This window comes from Cyprinodon tularosa, unplaced genomic scaffold (assembly GCF_016077235.1).
Source record: "Cyprinodon tularosa strain WSP-4 unplaced genomic scaffold, ASM1607723v1 ctg60, whole genome shotgun sequence".
Classification (NCBI taxonomy): domain Eukaryota; kingdom Metazoa; phylum Chordata; class Actinopteri; order Cyprinodontiformes; family Cyprinodontidae; genus Cyprinodon; species Cyprinodon tularosa.
In genome coordinates, this window is record NW_024039341.1 from 695,857 (window position 1) to 713,544 (window position 17,688).

Genomic DNA, 17,688 nt, shown 5'->3' on the forward strand with positions numbered 1-17,688 from the left:
TGACGCCGCTCATTTCATGGCTTACAACCCAGACAGCGCTTATCATTGAACTTGCGCTTTGGAAAATATTCGTCAATATAAATGAAGCGTGGGAAGCTGGTTTGTTTGGCGGTTCATCATGCCTAAAAAAAAAAAAAAACAACGCGGCCTGTGGTTTCAAGTTATGGTGAAGAGGCGAGGAAAAAAAAAAACAAAAAAAAAACACCGAAATTAAAGGTGATCGGTGCCGATCTGTACAGGAACAGATGACGCACTGAGGATAAATTTGAGTATTGGAGGAGCGGCAGGCGCGTCTATCTGTGCATAACCATTCCTGTGTTTATTCACATCAGCTAAATATGAATCCCTGACACTGTTCATGTGTTTTTAGTGAAGCCTTACCAATCCATTTGGGTTTATTTTCGCTATTAAAAATGAAAATACAAACTAGGAGCTTTTACAAGTTCAAACAGTTCTTAACGCACTTCCTTAAAAAAAAGAAAGCCACACCTACTTTGTGATATACTAATACAAAGCAAACTTTCATTTCAGTTTAGAAGCTGCGTAGGACCGAGACACTTCTTTCTTTGATCTATAAACAATTTTTGTACAGCCATGAAACTCCTTCTCCTTGCTGCAGTGGTTGCCCTGATTCATGGGATTACTGGTAAACATGTTTTATCTTTATACCTTGATGTTTTACAACTCTCCTAGAGCTTGTTGTTATGTATATCCGGATTTAAGTGGCTGTAATTTGTTAAAGTCTAAATTAATATTTTTTTCTTAAGGAACAATAGTTTTCTAATCTGTCAGGCAGACGCGGGGACTTGTAGACTCTGTATATTCAAATGTTGTATGTAAACAAATGATTTGGCTTGGTTCATCACAGTGGGGAATTATGAAAAGCCTTACCCTGTTATTTGAGCCTAAGGTCATAGATGAAATTTCCAGCCATCAAAAACTGGTTGAACCTGTTTCTGTTCATAACAGGATACAGGCTTCAACTGAAATATGCAACAAATGTCTGCACAGTACTGCAGGTTGTTATGAAGTGAAGTCTAGAAGGTACTCTTCCTGCTCTGTGTCAGCTGGGCTTCTACTCATCCATAGTGTTTTCATTAAGCTGAATGTCTGTTGGTTTTTTTTACAATGTGCAGGAACCTTGATCATCAAAGGCCCAGCTGAGCCGGTTCTCGAGGGCACAGCCGTCCATTTGGAGTGCCTGTATGTAGACTCTGACCTCAATGTCAGCGAGGTCCACTTTGAGTACCTTTCTCCGGTGAGTCCAGATCATGTAATTAAGTGGCTGAATATGAGATGACTACATCCTCTCTTAGCAAACTTTGAGGGTAAAAAATAGAGAGTGCAGCATGCTTTAGTGGCGCAGTGGTTAGCACACGAGCCATCTACAGAGGCCTTAGTGGTCGACATGGCTGACCTGGGTTCGAATCTGACCTGTGGTCCTTTGCCCCATGTCTCTCCCCCTCTCTCATACCCCCTTTGTGTCATCCTACTGTCCAAAGAAGAGCCACTAGTGCTGTAAAAACTAAAAAAAAAAAAATAAAAAAAAAACATATATATGTAGACTAGAATAGAAAAATAGCCAAAATATGAAATTCTATTTGCAGAAGTATGTATTATTTCATCCACTTGTGTTTGAGCTGGTGGGACATTTAACGCACAATGCAACAGTATATTAGTGGAGCACTTTTTTTCTTTATTTTGGTTCCTTCAAAACAACACATTTAACTTTACTTCTCCTCAAGCCTTTAATATTGTTACATTTTCTTTCTACATGGATGTCAGATTCATTTGTTTTCACATTGTAAAACGTACATCATTAACAGGAAGTTAGGATGACTAAGCTGTCCAAGGCGAATGGTTCAGGTCGCAGTCTCCAATCGACTTGGATCCTAGAGATTCTGAGTCCAAGCCCCACTCCCACGGGCTGCCTCTCTGGATCCCTGAGCAAGACTCTTAATCTCCTCTCTGGGCGCTGCAGAATGGCAGCCCACTGCTCCCAAAGGGGATGGGTTAAATACAGAGTTCATTTTGTTGCTCTGTTCTTGTAACAGTGTAATGACAATAAAGTTCAATTCATCTTCTTCGATTAATGCTTTCCTGAAGTTTAACTATTTAAATAAGAACATTTGAGTTCCTGAGTAGCTCTTAAGTATTAATGTTTACAGTATTAGGTTATTATACAGCTATAAACCCTTTTTTAGTATTTGTTATTGTTTGTATCCTGCTTAACCAAAGTGTGTATTTTACCATTTGTTAGAACAGATTTTTGTATTTCAACACATTCAGGGAAAATAACTTTTTAACTGATTCCTATCACTATCTTACTGCTAATAGTTACTACTATCATAAGAATTAGTGACTTCCTCTGTTTTCCAACTTGAACACATTTTATTCTGGTGACTTTTAGAATCATCTCAGCTTTTCCAAGATAAATTAAATGAAAGTTTTGGCAGATGTTAGCAGGGAATGGCAGCTTAGTGGTTAGGGCATTGTGCTTGAAATCCAGAGGTTCAGAGTTTAAGCCCCACTCCCACAGACTGCCACTCTGGGTCCCTAAGCAAGACCCTTAACCCCACACTGGTCCCGGTGCGCCGCACAATGGCAGCCCACTGCTACCCAAGGGGATGGGTTAATTGCAGAGAGTTTATTTCATTGCTCTGTTCTTGTGACAGTGTAATGACAATAACATTTTTTTTTTTATTCCCACATGCAACTCCAGCTTAAAGCCTCATACAACCTTGGCTTTTGTAGTAATATTCAGGACGTTTTGTTTTTCTTTTTTCTCTGTAGACCGACAGGGTACAATGTATCAACAGGGAAATGTTCACTGGCCTGAGTACAGTTACACGGTGTGATATTTAACTGAATCTAATCTGTGTATGTGCAACTATTCTCCTTTCTGAGGGGAATTTTGAACAGAGTAAAGTTTTACAGCTTTCACTTTTATTATGTGGTGCAATCATATCACACATATCACTTTTGATTTTCGATTTTATAACCATAAAAGCTTGACTGATATATGAAATCCAAATAGTAACACATTTATATGTTTGCTCATGTTCTTTAACTTATGGAGTTATTTAATTTGACATGGTTTTGAGAAACTGGGAGAAGCCATTGCTGCTTTTCTTTATTTCTCACACTTTAGCTGCCTGTGAACTGAGCCTACATTCTGCTCTGAAAGCAAATTTACAATAAACAGGCTAGAAGTCTCTGAAAATCTGTCTTCTGCCCTGTTTATGTTCCATAATGTGTCAAATAATTTCATTGGTCACTGGTCTGGTATGCAGCTGGGCTTGTTAAGGTCATTTTACCACTAAACCAAGGTTGTATAAAAGTTATCTAATATAACAATATTGTTACACATTCTATTACTGGTATAGGAAAATCCTATCTGGCGGGATACGGATTTGGATTGCTGCACATTTGCCATAATATGTGCTTCAGTGTCCTTCTCCCAGGAAATGGGGAATTTCACTTCTATGATTTTCAAAATTAGTTTTTGATTAATCAAATAGTGTACGAGAAAATTACTTTGGCTTAATTTTTCCTCTAATTTTCATATTCATAATGTTCTAACCTTTACATAGAGATTACCGCCAAGCATTCAATGGACATATTTTCGAGGATTTTCAGTAAAATAAATATCTTGGTTCACTGCAGTCAGTGAACAGATGGAATGAGAACCTTGCTAAAGTAGTCATGCTCAGGATTTTTCAAAGGTTCTCACACTGAACCCATAGTCTCCAGTGTATTTTACTAAAGTTTGCTTTAAAAGATGAAAACAAAGCATAACATCCTAATGAAGGAGGATGGATGGCAAGCATCCATTAACGTAAATATTTTAATTAATATTTCAATAAATGTTTTTTTGTTTTTGTTTATTGGATGTCAGTCTGGTCATTCCACTACCTGGAGCTACTTTGATCTTAACTCTCCCCTTTTGATTCTGGTTATATGTTTACAGTTTCTTTCCTATTAACTTCTTTTGGTACTTCTCAACATCAGTTCTTCCATAGTTTCTCTAGATTCAGCTACATCTCTCTTCCTATTAAATTTAACCAGTATACTTCTCAATACTCAGAAATAGAACCCCACACCATGATGATGTCACCAACACGGTGTGTTTAGGATTGTTATATTTTACTTGAAAAAAAAGGTTTATTATTTGAGGCAACTGTAAAGGTTGAATCTTGTGGGTTTGAGCAATTTTCCTCTTTCTGATTTTTCAGAAAGGCCAGGTTATGGAGTGCACAGCTAATTGTTATCCTATACACAGATACCGTTCTTTTCTCTTTGTTTACATAAGGCTTATCATTTACGTAGAATATTGTGATGTAAAACGTTTTTAGATAGTGCATTTGAATTTAAAATAAATATTTGTTGTTTTATTTTATTTTTTTTAGGCAGTTTGGTTTTACTGTATTTTGTTTATATATAGTACCGGTAATCCAAAAGTTAAACCATCTTTGTCCTCTTGTTTCTTTTTGTTTTTGTCTCTCACTACCAGTACTCATCGAACACATGGCGGAGAGTTTATGGGTACAACTTGGGTCGATGGTGCTTTGGAGACAGTGATTATTACACTGAGGAGCTGAGAGGACGTCTGGATATTCCCTACCCATATAGATACTCTGGAGTGAGCTTCCGCTGTGTCTCTGACAATGAAAACGTAACCGCTCCAGACAATGCATCTGAGCCGCTGGCCTTCAAAGTCCAATGTGAGTGTTTTTGGTTGCAGTGGGAGGGTTTTTATGTAAGTGCATTCTGCTTAAAATGTGTCCATCAGTAAGACCTAAGTTTAAAATTTACAGTAGCTGTTGATATGATCAGTGTTGTACAGAAATGATATAAAAAACAACTATTTGGTAAACAAAAAGGATTACTTGCAGTTTGAATCTTGAATAAGAAAATAAGTTAGATTTCTATAAAAGAAGGACTTTTATAACATCTTAGAATTTGTTTTAATTACATTTCCTCACGTTTGCAACTAGAAGATTTGTAGAGATGAAAGATTCTTCATACTGAATAGAGAATGATAACTGACAACAGAAAGCATACATTGAAGCTGCAGCAGATATTACACATTAAACAGCATCAAAAGATAATGATCTTATGCAAATGCAATTACCTAAGGAAGGTAAATTAGTTTTCGGGTCCGCTAAACGCTAAAGAGGGGAAGCTCTCACTAGTTAGGCTCCAGTTTGAAGCTACAACACTAATGTGGGCGACTTGTATTAAGTTTTGCCAGGATTTGTCCTCTCTCCTCTCAGTGGCCATCATATCGACCCTGATGCTGTTTGATCGGCTCTGCAGTCTCATGGGGGGAATCAATAAGAGGAAAAGATTAGAATGAGCTATAGGACGGAAGGAGGCAGAGAGCGGGATGGACGTGGGCCATCTATTGAAATGGAAGAGAAAATGAGCCATTATTCACAACAGTGCCTCTCTAAAGACTTCGATAAGATGAAGCCTATCATCGTTACTATTGATCGCTCGTAACAGTCTGCATCTATTGGAGACATTTGTTGTTAAGGCCACAGATTTTCAAATATTCTTCAAAGATTGTAGTTTCTTTCCAGATGTTGCTACTAAAGACATGTTAAATCACACCCCACATGTTCACACTAGTTACTTCAGCCTGCATTTAGGGACTTGCTTCATTAATGCTTGATCATGCCATCTCATCTTAGATATGAGAGAGCTGTCAGTGTACATGGAAGGCTACAGCAAGTACCTGGGCCTCCCAGAGGACCTGAAGGTGCGAAATGGAGACGATGTAGAGCTGAAGTGCTCAGCAAGCTCATCAGAAGAGCCGAACTACTACTGGCAGAAGGAGGTGAGAGAGCTCTGAGTCCACACACACAGCAGCCGTGTTCTCAATATGCTTTTGGAAACTTGTCAGCCTCTTCCCTCCACCCATCTCTAAATGTGACCTCTTTATATATTTCTCTCTTCACCCCTTTTCCTTCTTGCCTCACTCTCTGCTGGCCTCTTGGCTTTGTGCAAGCATTCTGTTAATTGTCTCTCCTCTTCCAACACATCTCTGTTTCTCTCTCTCTGACTTTCTCAAGTCTCTTTATTCTCTTCTTAGTTGCCATCTCTCTCTTGCTGTCCCCTAAATGAAAGGCGCTCCCTTTAAGTGACTGGTTGGCTTAGCCTCACCTCTCGCTGGGAATTTCAAGCTTGCCCACTTACAGAGGATTAATAGTTTAATGAGGTCTAGACAAGAACCAGTCAACCTGAAAACAATTATGTGGATAGATTTCTAATTATTTTTGCAGTGTTTGGTTAAACGGCATTGAATAATTCAGCTAGGCTCTTCACCGAACTAAGAAAGCGTTGCTGAAAGGAAATTAAGATGTCTGGTTTTAAAATGCCAGAGTGACAATTGGCATGTAGAACAAGAAGAACCTTTGTAACTAATCACCTTCTTGAAGAGCGCTAGGAGTTGGGTGTTTCTGTCGAGTTTTGAAGGTACGGGTGCACGTCAATAAATGAGGGTATCATCAAAAAGTTGAATTGTGTCACATAATCTAAAGATTCCTCCCAGATTATGTTTTTCAAGCCCATATTTTTCTTAATTTTGATGACTTATGTAACACTAATTACATTTTTTACTACAGACATTACGTCCTACTAAAAATGTACGTCTATGTCCTGAACAGCAGATGTACTCCGTACTTGGTTGAGTTTCCTTTTCTCATGAATTACTATATCAGTGCAGCGTTTCATGAAAAGGACCAAACTTTGGCTCTGCTGAGGTCTGCTCAGTCTATTGGCCAATCAAAGCCCAGTTATAGCGCACTCACCAACGCAGGTATTATTTGCTTTTTTATAGCTTGAACAGATGTTAAACGTTGGAAAAGGGAATTAGCATATCCATAAACCTTGTCATCACAGTGAACTTTATGGGCTCTCAAACTTCCTGACAGAACGGAGTAGATCAAAACTAGCACATCATGCAAATCCTCACAGTCTGATAACTTCAAACTGGACTATAGGGAACTTGAATTCTGTGTCTATGGGGCTTCTTAAAGCTCAGACTCCAGCTGAAGGCCACATCTTTTTTAAGGCTTTAAAAAAAAAAATCCTTTCTCTTAATCGGGTGCACTCTAAAAAGAGTATACAGTTCCAACTTCAACTTTTGATGCTTCAACCTTCAATTGCTTAAAATCCACTGAATTAAGTTGATCCAACGTAATTTATATTTATATTAATTTATGTTTATTTATTTTAAGTTGACAAGTTAAAACACAGTAAGTAATTTAGGTCGGATAAAAATAATTAAAGTAATTTTTAAAGCAATTACTTTCGGCTGTATTCTCTTTTTAGAGTCTGTTGTTTCTCATTGCTCTCTTATAATTTTTTATGTCCCTCAAAATAACTTTCTATGACATGTTTGGCTACAATACTCTAAACAGTCTGCTTTATTGTTGGTGACAGACACATTTCACTTGTTGAGGGTATTGATAGCTGCGTAAAGAGGAACAAAAAGCTTTTTTATCGCTCTTCTGAAATATCTTTTTAGAAAAAGCAAGCTTTAGACCATAATGTTCAAAATGAACACCTCTAAATGCTTAAAATATATATTTTTCTATGTAGAACATGTGTTAAAAATAAACTTTTTAAATTTAATTACAAAAAACATTTCCCCTTCTTATAATTCCATATATTGAGCTGTATCTTTACAGTACCTCTGCAAATCTCCAAATCCTGCTTGGAGACATGTTTGTCAGACTAGATATGTTTGCTCTCTTTCCAGATTTTTGTTTTTATTCTCCAGAAGTTGGCTCAGGGTTAATGCTTGTTAAAGGGTCATCACTAATCCTGGTTTTAAATGGGTTTACAAGTCCAAATCCAATTCAGCGGACTTGTCATGGCACTAATGCTGTTTGTCCTCTGCATGATCGCATATAGGGCTTTAAGTTTTTTTTATATAATCTGTCGACAGTGCTCTGCTTTCACTTTTAATGAGGCTTAATAATCTTTAAAAAGACAGGCTGGTTTTGCATAGATCAGCTTTAAAAAAAAGTCACATTTAGAGAAATAAATTAAAGTCATGTAATTGTCTCTATTAAAATGTGATGAGAGTGAAATTTTCTGTACATGTGCAAAAAAATAAATAAATCTTTGACTTAAACGAGAGTGGATATGAAGACAGACAGCTTCACAGTTTGACAGACAGCCGGCTGAACGCTCTGGCCTCCAGAAGCAACATCATGGCGGAGGCAGAATGGCATACTCCTTTTGGGTGCCAGTGGATTTGCATACAAAATGCTGCTTTGGCCAGACCTGGCCTTTATGGGAAATCCTCTTAATTCAGATCCATTCAAACCGAAATGGACTTTCTTGGCAGGAACTGTCACTCCCAAGAGCCAAGTCATTTGCATGGTATAATGTTTTTCTTTTGTTGTTTCTTCTTTACCCCCCCCTCCCACCTTCATTTGTCTTCCAATCCTTGCGTTTGGCCTATTATTTGTTTCCCCCCATGTTAGGCTCTACCTCATAATAGTGCTGCTATATCTGTGTCGACAATTCATCCCACTCCCCTGCCATCTCATTATGTGTTGTGTTAACAATGAACCCTTGCAGCATAATTCTTTGCGGATGATGCTGTTATTTGGGTTATTGACTGGTGTCAATGCAAGTTCCCTTATCGGGATTACTGCTTAGGTAAACAAACTTGATTTATGGCTTTTGGGACAGCTCCCTGAAAACCTCGCACCAGTAGAATTTTTTGTTTGTTTCTCTGTCTCCATCAGAAAGTCTTCCAAGTTGTACAATGCTCTAATTTACCATGTCCCATCGCACCTTCTTCTGGAGAACACAAAAACCCTTTCTTCTTCCTGACTTCTTTTTTTTTTCTTTTAGAGTATCGCAGTTTTTGTTTGATGTCTCTGAGCTCCGGATGTCTTTTTTTGATGAGCATTTGATGATCCCTGTGCCAGAGATCATCAAATGCTCTTAATTTCTCTGAATTAGTACATTTGTTGCAGAGACACAAAGAAGCCCATTTCTTAAGCTCTCTTTTCTTTCTGTTTCTTGTAGGATAGTGACTGGATTTTGCCATCCCCTGTGCTGACTCTGAAGAAGGTGACCCCAATGGATGGAGGGAAGTACACCTGCATGGCACAACATCCTTCAGTGAAGTCTCTCTCCAGGAAGCGCACCATCAGCATCACCCTTCTGACTGGTGAGTTAGGTGATCTTTGCTTATTTCATCCCGAACAGTTCCTTACAGTTTGCTCACTATTTCCTCTTTCTGAAAAAAAGGCCAGGTTTTTCTTTGTAACTGGTGGGGAATTCATTTCCCAAAAGACAATTGTGCTAATCCACTGGTTCTCCTATCAGCCGCTTAAATGTCACGATAAAGGTCAGCTCATGCGTATGTTCCAACATCATGGGGCAGTTAAAAAAAAAAGTTTTCTGTTTCATGTCCAGCATTTATGGGGAAGCAGGAGAAAGTAAGGCTTTCATATCAAGGTAGAAGAAAAGGGATATGATTCCTCCACTAGCGGAGGTTAAGATGTTTTTAAAAAGAATCCCCCACGTAGTGTGCATGGGAAATAAAACCGCATCTAAAATGTCACACGTGTAAGATGATCACAGCTGAAGACAGAATACATCAAAGAAATGCCACGACGACATAAAATTAAAAGGATGATCATTCTGGGATTTAAAGGAAGCAGCAATCATATCTGACCTTTATTTGTATTTTTTTCTTTTGATAGAATTATCAAGTCAAATGTGGGAAAACTGAGACTAGTGGATTCTTTTAATATAATAGAACTACCATTAAAGTAAATTTATAACAGTATTACAATTTAGAATTGAATCTCATTATACGCATATGTATTTTTATTTACACAAAAATTATATATCTTAGGTTTAAATAGGCACCAGGTATCACTTAAGACCGAAAAATGAATTTTTTAAACCCAGGAATCTGCAAAATCATAAAAAATATTGTTTCCACAATCACAGAGTAGACTACTTATTTCACAGTCTGTTAAGCTCCTGAAATCCTCCACAACAAAGGTATTCTACTAAGGGTCATCAGTAACACAATATAATGTTCACAGGTCATTTATCATAGCATGCCCTGGAAAGTTGAGTGGACGAAATAAAAATTGTTAAAACAAATGCATACGCAATCAGACTAACAGCACCCTCGAGGACAATGTGACATAAAACCCATTGAAAGTTTAGGAGAGATTAAAAGAGGATGGGCAGTGGAAGGAGTCTTCTGAAATGTCCCATAAGGACAGATTCAGACAGATATTGAACTGTGGTTCGATGGTAAGAAGTTCTTCTAAATAAATGGACATAAATTATGCATTTCAAGAGATAATCAAAGTCCGGAGTCAGAAGGAAAAGCACAATGACGTTTTTCCACTCCGCTTTTCTAAAGTTCATTGTCGTATCTACCAGAACGATTTAGAGCTATTCATGCTTTTTCTGTCCCAATTGCCATAAGTAGCAACATTTTCTTTAAAGACTATGTCATGATGGGTTCACTGAAAGCGACCCAAGAATGCAGAACACCACTGACGGACACAGGGATGAAAGTTTAACAAGTTTATTTAAGCACAAGCACACAGATTGTACTGGTTCGGGTTCGGGGCCTGGATACTGGTTCACCGGAGTCTGCGTGAGAGACAGTACAGTTAGAGATGCCAACAGAGGTTTGATTTCCTGAAGTTCACTGATTGTACCTTGAGGGTTCTTGAGATTAGCTTTGGGAGAGTCTCTGTTGGATCTGGAGAAGAGTTCTTCAGCAGAGTCCGTTTGCTGCTTCAGCGTCTTACGTCTACAATGAACAGACCTTGGCTTTGGGATTCCCAGCTCTAGTCCTGAGCTGCTTGGAGGTTCTCTGAGAATTCTTCAGGTTTGGCTCTGAGGGTCGGCTCGGCAGGTTAGCTCTTCCTGAGCTTTCACTGAGGAGACACAGGTTTCCTAGAAGACAGAGACAATGGTTAGAATCCTAGCAGGATTCAAAAGTCATAGAGTTTACACTGAGGATCTAGGCTTAAGCGCTGACCAACTGGAACAACACTGCTGCGTTGAGGCAAGGTCTGAAGACAGCTTAAGTAGTGGATCCTCTGATGATCTTGATGAGCTGCAGCTGAGCAGGAGGCTCCCTCAGAGGATCCACGGCGGACTCTGCTGGAGAAAGGTGGAATTTCTCCAGCTCCCAACAGACTACTGTATCACTGTGCTTGATGAAACTAAACCTCTCCAACACATTTTATTAGGGAAGTATTTTAAAGATGGAGAAGAGATAGGAGACAATAATGTAGATCAGGTTCAGGACTTCCTTAATGAATACAGTGTTTGAATCAGAGCCCTCCACCAGCTAATAAGTGTATATCATACGGTAAATGGATCTACGTTTCAGTAGTCTGAAATCTCTGTGTTTTAAACTCCTTTTTGTTAATTTTGCAATTATTTAAAATCCTGAATTTTAAGTTTTAGCATGGTATCACTATAAATATATATATTACATGTTTTTTAATAGAATCAATTATTCATTCAATTATTCATTATTAATTATTCTTAAATCAATAAGAATAAGGCTTGGGTGATATTTTAAAAAAATGTATATGTTAATGGAAGTTTCTATCTCTGTATTTGTAAATGAAGGAAAGATTATAACTTGTAATATTTTGTATTTGAACTCAAACTTTTATTTCTCTAGAAAAGTGCAGATTAGTCTTTGTATGTTGGATACATCATTGATTAAAAAACTTTCTTTACTTTCATTGCAACCAATTAGTTAATATAATTACAGCCTACGTTTGTCTTCATCATTACCATCAATGACCTGTGTGTTGATAACTATAAATATGCTGCAGTTTTTAAACTCTTGCAGGGATTTTGACAATAGAAATTATGCGACTGCTGGGATTAAAGTAGCTCATTACAGTTTGGCTTAATGAACACAGCTGCAATGACTGATTGGTGCTCCTAAGAGCCTCCAGCACTTTCTGTGTGGTAATTATTTACACTCATGTCTTGATATTGGAATAAGTAGTGATATTTTGATGAGAATACACCACATAGCTCATTGGTTTCCTTTTTAGGAGTCCACTACCTCATCTGCACAAACTTTCTGCAAACGTTCTCTGTTTGACTCCAGCTTTCTAAAAATCCTCTTAACAGTCTGTGTGTATGAGAAGATAAAGCTATTTTGCCTGAATTGTTTTTCTGTCTTTGTTTGTTTGCCTCAAAATCCTAAAGGCAAAGCTTCATGGTTTTTTATTCCAACAAGCAGACTTCCTACAGGTCATTGCAACGAGTTGTGTGAATACTAGACATAGTTTGGAATGCTCTGAAAGCAGGAGGTTGCCTGGAGACTCTTTTTTTGCCTAGAGGCATAATAAGGTCTGCTGATTTTTAGATTCTGTGTCATGCATGTTTCCCCTCGTGTCCTTCCCACAGAGGATGCTGCCTGGTATGAGACTACTAATGGGCGGCTCTGGTTGATGCTCTCTGCGGGCGCAGCATCTTTGGTCGTGTTCATCATCTCTGTGAGTGTGTTCCTGTGCCGCAGAGCCAAGAGTGTCAGGACCAGCAAGGGGCCCATGTGAGTGACCAATGTTTGGCTGTTTGACGCTGCTTATTTTTCTTCACACACTTTAAAAATGTATGGTCTCAAAACGATTCAATCTGGATTGATTTCTTTACACAGCTGATTTGATTTAAAACCAGTTAGGGTCATGGGCCTTGCCCAGTTTGAAGGGTGAGGTCTTATGAGAGCGCTTAGACTAGCAAAGACAGGTTTGAAAAGTAAAAAGCCATGCTTTAGATCAGGGGTCTTCAACGTTTTCCTGGCAAAGTACCCCTAAAATGATGGTTAGGTAGAGCGGGGACCCCCTAATTATATATATATTGTATAAAATTGTGTTATCTCAAATGGTCCTATTGTCCCTCTTTAACATATGGAGTAATATAACGAAAATAATTTTGCCCTGGGATGATTTAAGTATGATTCCTCGTTGATGGGTAATCTTCTGCCACTATTTATCTGTTTACTACAGTGTGTTGAATTCATGTTAATGTTTATTTAAAGACATTTCAATTAGTGGAAAAAATTGCAGGGCGGGTGGGGGGTGGGAGATTAAAAAAAAGTGTAATCAACCAAAACTTTCGCGACCCCTATGCAGTACCTCCGCAGACCCCCTGTTGAAGACCTCTGCTTTAGATTATTAAAGAACAGTGATTAAGCAGCTAATTGACCAGTGATCCAAAATGGAAACCTTTTCCTCGATTCACTCTGATCGATGATCAGCAGGTCAGATACAGAAAAAACAAAAAACAAAACAGATTTGTTAAGTGCAGCATATTTAACTCTTTCTAATAATTAATTGTCCATCCAATTAGTTAGATTTGAATGAAAATCTGTTAAAGGTTAGAGATGCATTTGATTTCTAAATAACTTTACAAGACAAATAATAGTTAAAGTTTGTTACATGTTACTGTTGAACTTAAATATGAACTGGCACTATAAAGTTTGTAGAAAAGGATCAACCTTGCACCCAAAAAAAACAAATTATTCAGGGAAGCATTAACATGTAAGGGCTCATAGAAAACAGGAACTGGTTCCTTATTATTCACCCATTTGTACACCTGCCTAATCCTTGTAGGATCATAGTGGGATATCAGGTACTTTAGGATGCAGTTGTTCCTTAAAACTAGCCAGCTCCTGTTCAAACAGCATGAAATCAACATTTCTACTAAAGAACCAAACCTGAGGTGTTTCTTGTGTGTGAGCATGCATGAATTCAGCCCCTCCTCTTATTCCATGCTCAGATTTTCTTATTTGAGGAAGAGGTAGATTCTGATCAAATAAACAAAGCCAGGGAGGAAGGTGATTAGTTCAGCTGCTGTCTGCCTCTTTTTCATAACAACACTTGCCAGGCTGCTGCTTTAAAATCACTTTGGTTAATAGCATCTTAAATCATGTTTCAAAAACTGATGGCTAATATGACTTTGAACAGAGGTGAATGTGTGTTTGTTTACTTACGGTTGCTTCCCCTCTTTATCCACTCCTTGGATCTCCTCTTTGCAGTTTGCTTTTATTTCAACCAGTATTGCTATATTTCATTTTGTCATGTGACAGAACAAAGGCTGTTTCATTTCCAGGTTTGTTTTTGGACTGTTTCTGTGTTTGAACCTGATGTATGATGTTTGCTATGTGTGAACCAACCAGCACAACCCAGACTGAATATAAAAAAAAAAAAAAAAATCAATCATATAAAGCAATTACATTTTAATGCTATCTTCAAGGTTTTCATCTTTTGCATGAATTACACCTTCCAATTGTTTTTGATAGTATTCATGGAAAGAATTAAACTTACATCTTATAAAACATGTCATTCATCTAAGGTAAGGACATTTTTGTTAGAATAAGATAAACTAAAATCCTAGATGTTGACACAACTGTTGTTGACTCCCACTTGTCAAGAGAAAGAACATGTTTAATGGGGTAATTAGGATTTCTAGAACTGAAAAGTTTATATACTGCAAGATATCAAAATCCAAATAAGTAATTTTTCTTATCCACAAAGTGCATTTTGTCTAAAATTGAGGGGGTAAGTGAGACACTTTGTCAATCGAACAAGACAATTTACATTTAAAATAAGAAAAAAAAAACAGTGCATTGTCTTATTTCAAGCGCACATTAACAAATTATCTTATTTTAAGAGTAAAAATACTCATTCTATTGGAAAATAATCTTATTTACCTACTTAAATAAAGGGTAAATATCTTTTTGCTGTGTAGCCTAGGTAGATAATTCACATCAATGTTGACTCAGAACAGGAGCAAAATACCTTTTTAGATCTGACATACTGTGCTATCCTATAAGAGACATACGGCTGCCTAATGGTTGTCTCTGTCGCTTAAAGAACCAGCTGTGCAAAGGAGGACAGCACTGCAGGGCTGTCACTAGTAACTGTGAGAATATTAGCATTTGTTTATTTGGTATAAAAAAAGCTTCCTTTAAAGAATAGAGTGAGGATGCTTAAAGTCCAAGGTTGGTTTATGCTGCATTAAGTATTTCTTACTGATTTTAACCTTAGAGTTGATAATTTTCATTGTTCTACACCATCCAATTTAATAAAAAACAAATATTCTGGAGTTGGTAAAACAAATAAACTTTCTTAGGATATGAGAAATTTTGCCGCTGTATAAACTAAAGGTTCATCCTTCTCATCAATTGTTCTCTGTGACTGTTTTACCTAAGTGTTTCTTGCCAGTATACAAGTAAAGAAACTTAGCTGGATAATTGACTTTCATAACTACAGCGATGTGTGCCTCCAGCTCTTTGTCACAGCCTATAATTTCCTCACTTATACTTTTTGAGTGCCTGCTGCGAGATCGATCCGCTGATAATCGTGCTTCTCTGTCTTTCTCTGTCCTCCTCTCTGCAGTGATGACCACTCTCAGAAAAAGCCCATCTACAAATCAAGCGTGGAGTCCCTTCCCTCCACCTCTGGAGACAAACAGCCGCTGGTGTAAACACTCATGCAGGAAAGGCAGGATAAGAAAGTTGGACACGAGAAGAGGAAGATGGAATGGTTGGCCACAAGGGTGGGATGGGGTAAACAGGGAAGTGGAAAGGGTGAGGAAAATAGGGATATTCGAAGGCTGTGGAGAAAAAAATCGAAATCAGTAACAAGCTAGGTGTAAAAAAACAAACAAATAATGAAAATGCTGAAGGGCAAATGATTGGTTTAGCAATGCCTTTTTTGTGAGTGCCAGCTGCATCTTGAACCACTGGGCAATTTTATTTTCATTTACTGTGTATTGTGGTAAATAAGGAGCTTCATTCTTTGCAAAAATGATGAAAAGATTCTTCAGCTTGGAATCCTTGTATAATTCCCTCCTTTCAGGTTCAATGATAATTACTCAGCTGTTTATTATTGATGAACTATTTGGGTGGTAAGAGAATACTTTTACTGTGTTTATTTGTTTCTGTGTCATTTTTAGTTCTGTGGAAAGGTTATTAGAATCTCTTTACTTTGGCAGCACTCAGGCACTTTGCACTCTTAATACTGCATTTGTTTTAATTCCTTGATAATAAATGGCTTTAAAAAATATTATCTACCGACCTCCAGTGTGTTATTGATTTTGTTCAATTTTAGAGATACACAAAAAAAAAAGGTCCGGGGAGTATTGACAGCATAACGGAGGCCGGACATGCACCCTCGCTTGGCTGCACATCTTCTCGATCCAGTGTCTTCTTAGGTTTGCATCAACCTGTTTACTGACCTTCCTCTGCAGTCTCTAGGTTTTTTTTTTCCTCTTAGGGAACAATCTTTACTTAAAGTTCTCCACTATCAGTGTTGGGCACGTTACTTTGAAAAAGTAATTAGTTATAGTTACTAGTTACTTCTACCAAAAAGTAACTGAGTTACTAACTGAGTTACTCCACAATAAAAGTAACTAGTTACTAGTAAAAGTAACTATTGCGTTACTTTTGCGTTTCTCGCCCCCGTAACCCTCACCACCCAGCCCCCACCTTCTCGCCGTGTGTTTCCAAAGCCAGCTGAATAGAGCGAACGACAAAGACAAGAACCTGCAGAGAGTTTTGCATTTATTGCAACTGGTGAGTATATGAAATTAATAACTGGGGATGTCTAATTCGGAAATCCTGTGTACTGCAACATCTATCTATCTATCTATCTATCTATCTATCTATCTATCTATCTATCTATCTATCTATCTATCTATCTATCTATCTATACTCTGTGTGTGACATAAAATATGGATCTCCATTCCTGCCACAAAGGCCATCAAATAATGTTTAAAAAAAAAATACAGTAGGTTGAGAAGGCAGAGTATCCATCCATCCATCCATCCATCCATCCATCCATCCATCCATCCAGATTTCTCCCTTTCTCCATATAGGCTATCATTTGATCGTTCACGCTCTCTATAGTTCTCCTGTGGCGTGAGCACAGGGCGACTGTTGCGCGCCTTTAGCGAGCATGCGCGTTTCCTGTCGCGGAGTGCGCTGTGCGCTGTGCGGAGATGCAGGGGAAACCGTATGTGATGGGGAAACGCAGCTCGACCTAACACCGGTATTTCTATCAGGAAAACGCTGTTTTGCTGCTGGAGTCATCCTCACTCTCCATCTCTCTGTGTGTGCTGTACGTTAACACCCGCCAGCGGAAACACCCACCTACCCAACTGACAGATGGAATCTCACTCATCAGCCATTCTCATCCTCCCCTCTCTCATGACAAGGCGCGCACCTCTGGATGACCTAAAAATAATCTTTAATATCTCTTAAACAAAAGTAGCACAAACAATATTTTTTTCTGCACAAATCTGCACTAACGTTGCACTAACCATTCAGTCTATTTGCAGAGTTTTTTTTGACGTGGGTGAGGTGTCAGCTTCACGCAGCTGCGCACGAGTCTTATCATGAAAAAAGGTTAATTGTGCGACCTGAGTAACGCGCAGTAACGGGGTGTATGGAATGGTAACTGCGTTATAGTTACAGTCAAAGTAATTAGTTAGATTACTCGTTACTAAAACAAGGTAACGGCGTTAGTAACGCCGTTACTTTCAACGCCGTTAGTCCCATCACTGTCCACTATTATTTCCTCCCCCGACTCTTAAGAAACAGAAAACTCATCCACGCTGAGCTTAAGAGTCGTATTTTCAGAACAG

General features: G+C 38.2%; 1 protein-coding gene across 1 annotated transcript; it reads left to right on the forward strand.

The window, feature by feature from the left end:
• The first annotated feature begins 489 nt into the window (after positions 1-489).
• si:ch211-79k12.1 (uncharacterized protein LOC568891 homolog) lies at positions 490-16,112 on the forward strand. Its single transcript, XM_038307081.1, has 7 exons — positions 490-646; positions 1,137-1,258; positions 4,514-4,724; positions 5,697-5,842; positions 9,055-9,199; positions 12,448-12,592; positions 15,441-16,112. The coding sequence occupies exons 1-7, from the start codon at positions 595-597 to the stop codon at positions 15,526-15,528; spliced, it is 909 nt and encodes a 302-aa protein (XP_038163009.1). The 5' UTR covers positions 490-594; the 3' UTR covers positions 15,529-16,112.
• Positions 16,113-17,688: the final 1,576 nt, after the last annotated feature.

What these genes read in the sequence shown, in the direction of transcription:
- si:ch211-79k12.1 (XM_038307081.1), top strand. Translation starts at nt 595, where the DNA reads ATGAAACTCCTTCTCCTTGCTGCAGTGGTTGCCCTGATTCATGGGATT. An exon ending in ACTTTGAGTACCTTTCTCCG is followed by an intron (nt 1,259 to 4,513) that starts GTGAGTCCAGAT and finishes TCTCACTACCAG; the next exon opens with TACTCATCGAACACATGGCG. An exon ending in AGGACCAGCAAGGGGCCCAT is followed by an intron (nt 12,593 to 15,440) that starts GTGAGTGACCAA and finishes TCCTCTCTGCAG; the next exon opens with TGATGACCACTCTCAGAAAA.